Consider the following 9,231-nt stretch of genomic DNA (forward strand, 5'->3'; position numbering starts at 1 on the left):
TCCACTAACTGCTCGTCTGTCTAGCCCACAGCTTTACACAAAGTTTAATGAATTGGGCTATGTAATCTACCACTGAGCTTAATTGTTTGATTTGTGATAGAGCCATGTTGATAGCCTCACCCGGTCCCAAATTGTTGCAACATCATCTCTGAAAATTTACCCCACGAGTCTCGTGGGTATCGTGCCTCGAACCATTTCATCCATAGAGCGGCATCACCACCTAAATGCATCATTGCTATTGTCACCCACTTAGGTTATTCGACCTCATGATATGCCAGGAACCTCTCTGCTATAACCAACCATCCATATGGATCCTCCCCATAGAAGCGCGATAAGCCGAGCTTCATGGGTTTAATTGAACTACCTGAACTAGTGACAAACATGGGGTTGGGTATTGGGTTATGAATCGTTAGTCCTGTGGTGAACTGAGGAACTCTGATTTTGAGCGTTCGTTTTGGCTTGTGGATGCAAGAGAGATGTTAGCAAGGGCAATTGAACATAGCTGGGACTTGGAACTGTGGTTTGCAGGGAATTATGGTACGGTGAGGGCGAACGCCAGACGGCCCATGACCATGGAAACCGTCATATGGTTTGCAGCTCTAGGATTCGCATAGCCCAGAATGGGATTCGCACTAGTTGTCCCCCATGATATTGGTGTGTCATTAGAGGCAACGTGTTGGTCGGCGTCGTCATCATCACCGTCGTACGCTCCATCCCTGAAAGCGTCACGCTCTTGCTCTTCAAAGCCCTAAATTCCTCCCGCACCGATTGTTGGAAGGAAGCTTTTGCAAAGAGACATGTGGCAAAAATATCAGGTTATTGGCAAAAATAGAAACGATCCTATTGACTAAGAGACATGTGGATTGGACCATAACCCAGCTAAAGAGCCCATGATGGTATTGTACCCAACAATGATCAATTTGGAAAATTGAAAGGGAGCTTCTATAGTGAGTGGGAAGTTATAAGGGGTGTTTTTGAGGGGTATGTAAGAGCCGTTGGATTTCATCCAACGGTGAGTTTTTAAAAGAGGGTGCATGTAGAATCGGGTTGAAATCTAACCCGTTAGAAATCCAACTTCAGTTGTTCCCCTCTTTCCCTCTCTGTGAAAAACTGAAGCCTTTCTGTTTGAATGTAAAGCAAACCCACAATTAGAAGGATCCAAATCTCCCAAACCTTATAGTCACTCGACTGTCATTAGCTCGTTGGGAGGCCTGCGATCTATAGTATCCTGGGTATTACGAAGAATGGCTCTTACCTAGCTGTTGCCCTGTTTTGATTCTATGGCTCAAGTGAAAACCCCTTCTCTTTTCATTCAGCTGACAAGATTCCAGATGAAAGCAAAGTAGCTTATCTGTTTTTGTAGCTAGAAGCCGCAGCAGCAGTTGTTCCTCGATTTTGGTAGAGATGGAGTCTCAAATACCAAAGAGTCTTCTCTAATGTCCACCACAGTCTTTCAAGCTGACTGACTTCAGAGCTCCCGATTGATTTTGAGAGGTAAGTTCACTTGCTGGATTGATTTTATTGGGTTAGGTTTATTTTTTGTGAGGGTGGGAAATTCGTCATTTGTGGCATCAATAATGTGTCATTTTCTTATGAATATTCAATATACTTAGTTCATTGTTGTTGGTCGGGGTGGAAAATTATGAAATGTAGGTAAAAGAACCTAAACTTAGGCTTAATGACGTTAGGAGTAAGCAGTTGGAGAGGATATTGGGTGAAGTTCTGTAATTGGTGGTTTGAATTACATTTGTGTTCTTAGTTGAACATGTTGGTTCTAATGTTATTTTGACCAGATTATTTCCCAAGAGATGACGTAACTTGTATGAAATTTTGCTTGTGTTTTGTGTAATCGGAAGTTAGGCTATGCGTATTTTGTGTCAATTTGGGCAATGTTTTGTGTAAGTGGAATGCATTGATATGTTGTGATGCAGTAATGACTGATTAATGAATGAATAATTGCTATGCAGTAATATAGAAGTGGATCAATAATATACGTAGATAAAATGTCTGGGGGCTCAGAGAGTGATGAATGTGCAACAGCTAATGGGAGGGTTTATATTCCTGAAGTAAGAAATGAGGAAACACCAACAGTTGGGATGAAGTTTGACTCGCTTGACCTCGTTTACAATTTCTATAATAGATATGCATTCTTGGCTGGTTTTGGTATTCGACTTCATTCTAGCTTTTGGGGGAAAAACAAGAAAGAGATTTTGAGGAAAGAATTTGTATGTTGCAAACAAGGTGCATACAGGAAGGATGAAACTCGGGAGAGAAAAAGACAACGGGGAATAAGTAGATGCAATTGCAAAGCAAAGATTGTGGTTGTGAAGACAAATGGGAGCAAGAAGTATACCATTTCTCTTTTTGCAGAGGGACACAATCATAAGATGACACCCTCAGAAAGAATGCATTTATTGAGATCACACCGTCATATTTCAGATTCTACAAAAGTACTCACAAAACAATTGGGTTCAGTTAATATTCCCATTCATCAGAAGGTAAGTATATTCGAGGTGCAATCCGGAGGAATGGATAAAATCGGTTTTATCAAAAAAGATATCTACAATCTTGAATGTAGTGTGAATGGGAAGCTGAGGAACCACGATGTTGAACTAGTGACCGAGTATTTTATGGCTGAACAGAAAAAAAATGAGGCTTTTTATTTCAAGATTGAGGGAGATGGGCATGACAGGTTTAGTCGATGTTTTTGGGCAGATGCAACTTCTAGACGGGCGTATGGGTTTTATGGAGATGTTGTTGTATTCGATACCACATTCAACACGAATCGATACGACTTGACATTTGCACCAATGTTGGGAGTTAATAACCATGGTCAGACAATTGTCTTAGCATGCGCATTTTTGAGCAAGGAAACGACTGAGTCGTTTGTTTGGATGTTTGAGGAGTTTAAGAAAGCCATGCCAGGTGGGGAACCTAAAACGATCATTACAGATCAAGATGCGGTAATGGCCATAGCGATTTCAATAGCCTTCCCGACTACATTTCATCGACTTTGCATATGGCACATCACATCAAAGTTCTCTGTTAAGTTACCACATTCTGCTTATAAGGAGTATTGGCGTGAATTTCAGAAAGCCATATGGGATACTGACAATAAGGATGAGTTTGATGCAAAATGGAATATTGTGGTTACAAAGGCTGGTTTGACTGACCATCCATGGCTAAGTTCAATGTTTGATTTAAGGAAATCTTGGGTTTCAGCCTACGCACGACAATTTTTTGCCGCTGGAATGTCAAGCAGCCAAAGAGCAGAAGGTTCTCATGGTTTTTTCAAGCAATACATATCAAGGAGAAATTCGTTGATGGATTTCATAATACGATTTGAGAGGGCACTTTCTCATCAACGTGAAAAAGAGTTAGTTGCTGATCACGTAGATGCATTTGAAGTGGCTCAATGTCTTCTACCGATGCCAATGAACAAACAAATGGCTACCTTGTACACAAGGACAATGTTTCAAAAGTTTGAGCAAGAACTAATACAAAGTACAGCATGTTTCCTAGAGCTCAAAACAGAGGATGCTTGTAAAGTTGTGTTCAACGTGAGCGAAAGGAAAAATTGGGAAACAAGAGTGGCAGAAGTCGAATATGTCAAAGATTCTGACCACGCATCGTGTAGCTGCAAAAGATTTGAATTTGTTGGAATTATTTGCAAGCACATCCTAGCATTGTTCAGAAGGGACCAGATTGAATATATGCCCGATAAATATATTTTGAAGAGGTGGAAGAAAACTGCGAAATCTGGATTGGTGTCAGATGCAAATGGCAATGAAATTAAAGACTGTGCAGATCCTGGCCTTCTAATAAAGCGGAGTACAATGTCTCGACTTGCTTCAGATGTGGTTGAGGATGCATTAATGAGTGAAGAAGGATGTGAGCTACTGTCAGAGACTCTGAAAAGTTTGCAGGTGAAGTTGAAGTTGCTGAAGGATGGACCAAGTAATAACGAAGTTGGAGGGTCCAGCTCTCAAACACAATATATGAAAGACCCTAAGAGAGTGAGGTGCAAAGGAAGGTCGAAAGGAGTAACGGGAGCAAAGGAAAAGGCAATGAAGCTGTCAGGAGTGTGGACACATTGGTCATGATAGAAGACAATGCCCAGCCTTGAACACACCGTAAGATGCTAACACTATTTGTAATAACATCTAAAATATGAAAAGGTAAAATTTTTATGTGCTTGTGTTTGATGTTTATGCAGGACATCACCGTCGAACAATGACGAATCAACTCCAATACATCGTAGTGGCCCATTATTCGACGATTTTGACAGGATGCACGGACCAACTGAATGATTTATATTTGTATTAGACGAAATGTGATTGTTATGAAGATTAATGATCAAGTGAAGTTTTATAGATTCAGTTTTTGAATGTTATTGTGTTTTTGTTCATGTCCACCGATGAGCTCTTACTATGTCCACTGGTAATTGAAATGAAAATTTGCTTGGTTTCATTCTTCCATGAAATTTGGAGACATGTTAATTTTACGTCTTCTCCCTATTTATAAATTTTCATAGACAATTGATCAAGTATGAAATTTGTAGTTATGTGAAGAAGCAATGACTTTTACCATGTAAAATGGGCAGATTATAACACATGATGACAGAGATTCATTTTTCAAATCCTCATATATGAAGCAAATGAAACTGATATTTGTGTTATTTTAAGTTAGATAATGACATTAAGGGAGTATATGTGCAATACCACGGTCACCCTCAACCAACTGAACAGCGGTAGCCGCAATCACTTAGTCGTATCGGTCGGCTTCTTCCGAGCAGCTTTGACGTGCTTATGCTCATTCATGTCACCCCCATCGTCTAGTATCTCTCTCACAGCATCAGGGGACACATAGTTCCAATCATAACTTGTATGAGTAGTTGCCGCAAATGCTCGGAATTTGTCGAATCCTTCGTTGAATGCCAACTCCAGTTCAGTATGGTGCTTTTCGCATCGCATATGGTTCATCAAACAACCTTTGATTTCATCATTCATTACTGTATCCAACTCCTCAGCTTTCAGCTTCCTGCTATGACTCAGCTTCAAGTACTTGTTCTTTTGGGATAACGCTTTGTTCACCCTAATGTTAAGATCAGCCAAAATTGCCTCGTCTTCAACACATTTCTCGTGCCATGAATTGATCAGTCTGGAATTATAATCCAGCTTGCCACTGACTGCATGTATTGCCTGTAATGGATCATCGGAGTCCCCCTCACTCCCAAATGATGTTGAAAAAGGAAGGGGTCGGCGAGTACAATGTGGAAATAGAACCTGCCACTCCAATTTGTCATCTTCGATTGTGTTGTTGGCGCCTGAAGAGGTTGACATGCTTGAATAATCCTCTTTGTTTTGGGAGGATGAGGATTGCATATGCAATTTCGTTTGAGAAAGGGAACATAGGTTTATAGACCAACATACCAAAGCTTGTGTGTAGTCAACATATGTACTTTTTGGCGGGAATTTTTTAAAATTAGGTGTCAGGTTTTTCTTTTCAAGCATGTCAACCTCACACTCTCCTGACACCACTGATAGTGGTTGAAACAAACTCAATGGAAGTGACATCTACTTAGTTAACTCAACCAAACTAGTTAGGATTCAACTTAGATTGTATCAGACCACAAATTAATTTATACATTCTCAACCAAATATTTTTTGGCGGGAACCCTTTTCTTGGTATTACTATCACCCCTTTCATATAAATTCTCGTTCCACACAAAACTCACTCCTCCACCGAATCTGTCTCCATCTACTGATACTCTCTCAAGCAAACAAACTCATTCCCCCCAAAGAATGAGCATAAGCACAACCAAGTTTGATGTGAGCATAATAAACACCCCTCCAAACAAAGACCGGCTTCGACACGCAAGTGAGTCACCAGACAAGCAATGTCACATTCCTAGACAGAATGACCATTTTGTTGGAAGTTTTGAGTCTGAAAGAGTTGTTGCTTTTTGGAAGGAGAGGCATCTTCAACTTGGTGATGAAATCCAAAGGGCAAGGGCACGTTTGGAATTTGTGGAAGGCCAAATTGAAGATGACAAAAGGCAGGCCAATCTGGATAGGGCGAAGTTGCAGCGCATGAAGCGTAGACACAAACGACTTCGGAGTGTAGCTCTTCAAAAATACAAGAACTCATCTAATGCAGTGGAGTCAAAGAAGCGTGTGATGCAAGCTGGATTCGACTACTTCCGATCCTATGCAAAACTCGTCGTACCCGGGTTTGATTGGTCATCTATTACCGTTTCCGACGTCACCAAATATACTCAGCAAGGGAAGTAACCATTTTGGTTCTCGTGTTTGAGCAGAGGCAAATAAGTGGAATTGGAATTTTCGTTACACTCTGCTTCAAAGCTATTTTGATGCTAACTACTATGGAAGATTTAAACCTTAATATTTTGATGTCTTTAATTACGAAAACAGAAGATGCAAAGAGACCATCTACTTCAGTCATATGTTGCTGCCATGTCCATTTGTTTTTGATCACTTATCAGATTTGGACATGGTTGCATCATATGCAATGTTGCCTTTATTTAGTATATGTTAGGACAAGGTTTATGGAAAAGCTTTTGTGAGTGCGTTTGTGACAAGGTTATGGAATTATTATGTACACTTTATATATTATTTTTTGTACTGGTTCATTTCCTACTACTTCTTGCTTTCTTTATATTTTATGTTTGTGGAATCCCTCTCAAAGTTAACATATACTGTGAAAAAAATATTATGCAACTGATTATATAATCACTCATATAGACTAGGACAAATATTCACTAAGGGTTTTAAAATTGCTTCACTTGTGTGAGGTTATTGAGAAAAAGTATGGCATTATTTATGTGATTGGACATGATTGAAAATGTATTACTGATTCCCAATGCGGCGTCATATGGACAACTTATTGAATACCTGTGACGTGTTAATAACTCTAGGTGCAGTTGCATGTGGACAACTTATTGAATACCTCTGACGTGTTGAAAACTCTAGGTGCAGTTGCATGTGGACAACTTATTGAATACGAACTGACGGCTTCAAAGCTCTAGGCGTAGTTGCAATGATGGCTTCAAAGCATGTGCAATTATTATTTATGTACATTATTATAACAAAACATATTATTGTATATAGTGAAACTACATATTGTATTATTAGAAATTATATTTCGAATATTATCCGAAATATACGTGTTAACGTGAATTTGGGTTAAGAGGAAAGTGAGTTATGTACAAATAATTTTCATTTTCTCATTTTCCGGGCATTTTTTGGATTTTCGTAGAATTTATTACCTATGTCCACAGATTGTTGCACTAAAAAAGCCAAAATAATAGCAAGAGGACACCTGGCGCGATCTCAGCCCGTCACTTTTCACTACTTGCACAAGTGTACGTCAGTCAACATGGCCACACCCTCCCATTTTACCCTAAATTATTATTTTATTACCTTTTTTTCTTGGAAAATTCATAACTAAATACAGAAAAATTCAAAATATTATCCGAAAATTGCTACGAACTCATTGACACTCCATCTCCGTTGCTGAATTCTCCGATTCATTGTTACGCATTTGTAAAATTAATTCCCAACATTAACGGGAGATGCTTGTTGAAGTAGGTTATTCAAGTTGAAGTTAACAAACATCAATACGTAGGGTTAAGAGAAAACTGAGTTATGTAACACAATTTGGATTATTTCATTGCGAGACGAATGATTTATAGGTTCTCCTAGTTTTATGACGTCACAAGTAGGCCGGAGTAATTTTGGGGGCATTTTTAGGATTTTTCTACTATTTTTTACCTAGTTTCAAAGATTTTTGAACAAAAGAATCCAAAATGTAAAAGAAGATGACACCTGGCGCGATCTCAGCCCGTCACTTTTCACTACTTGCACAAGTGTACGTCAGTCAACATGGCCACATCCTCCCATTTTACCCTAAATTATTATTTTATTACCTTTTTTTCTTGGAAAATTCATAACTAAATACAGAAAAATTCAAAATTAATTCCGAAAATTGCTACGAACTCATTGACACTCCATCTCCGTTGCTGAATTCTCCGATTCATTGTTACGCATTTGTAAAATTAATTCCCAACATTAACGGGAGATGCTTGTTGAAGTAGGTTATTCAAGTTGAAGTTAACAAACATCAATACTTAGGGTTAAGAGGAAAGTGAGTTATGTAACACAATTTTGGATTATTTCATTGCGAGACGAATGATTTATAGGTTCTCCTAGTTTAAGGACGTCAAAAGGAGGCCGGAGTAATTTTGGGGCCATTTTTACGATTTTTCTACTATTTATTACCTAGTTTCAAAGATTTTTGAACAAAAGAATCCAAAATTAACAAGAATATGACACCTGGCGCGATCTGAGCCCGTCACTTTTGACTACTTGCACAAGTGTACGTTACCAAACATGGCCACATCCTCCCATTTTACCCTAAATTATTATTTTATTACCTTTTTTCTTGAAAAATTCATAACTAAATACACAAAAATTAGAAAAACGATCCGAAAATTTCTACGAACTTATTGCGATTTCATCTTCCTACTGCATTCCCTGTTTAATGGTTATGCTACATTAGTATTTTATTATTATTTATCCACAATTATTATAATTATTATGATATTACTTTTTAGGCTGTCCATTTGTTAATTATATTTAGTCCAACTTGTTGAAAACAATTTTATTTTCCGTGCGAATAGGCCATTTGTAGTGCTCATCGGTTTCTCTGTTCTTCAATTTGTTAATTTTTTTATTTTTTAGGTTGAAGGGATGTTTTGAAACATAATATGGAAATATACAAGTCATCCATTGTACTCCTTCCACACAAAAAAATAGTCTACGTCATTCACTGTTCAACACCCTAGGTTAAGACACGTGTAACCAAATCCTTTCGGATATGCTAAGTGGGAAAATGTCATTCCCAAGCACTGGTGAAAAGACACCTATTTACTCCATGCATGACTTTTCGTTTACCAAATATGATGTAAAATATCTGTGTCAGTAAAATGTCATTCCTAGCCGTCTATGATGTAAGTAATCATTCCGCTATATAATAAATATTATACATTTATATATAAAACGGTTTATGACAAAATACCAACATTTGAACAACATTTAAACTGAGATAGGTATAACGTAGCCAGCCAACCTAGAAGTGAAGAGAAGCAAGTCCACAATGCATCAAAACCGTAAATTTGTACTAAAACTAATGCAAAAATACGTGATTCCC

General features: G+C 38.3%; 1 protein-coding gene across 1 annotated transcript; it reads left to right on the top strand.

The window, feature by feature from the left end:
* On the top strand, window positions 2,097-3,961 carry LOC109947226 (protein FAR1-RELATED SEQUENCE 5-like). Its single transcript, XM_020557139.1, has 3 exons — window positions 2,097-3,417; window positions 3,511-3,891; window positions 3,927-3,961. Exons 1-3 carry the CDS (start codon window positions 2,097-2,099, stop codon window positions 3,959-3,961), a joined length of 1,737 nt encoding a protein of 578 aa, XP_020412728.1.

Source organism: Prunus persica, chromosome G2, assembly GCF_000346465.2.
Source record: "Prunus persica cultivar Lovell chromosome G2, Prunus_persica_NCBIv2, whole genome shotgun sequence".
Taxonomy (NCBI): domain Eukaryota; kingdom Viridiplantae; phylum Streptophyta; class Magnoliopsida; order Rosales; family Rosaceae; genus Prunus; species Prunus persica.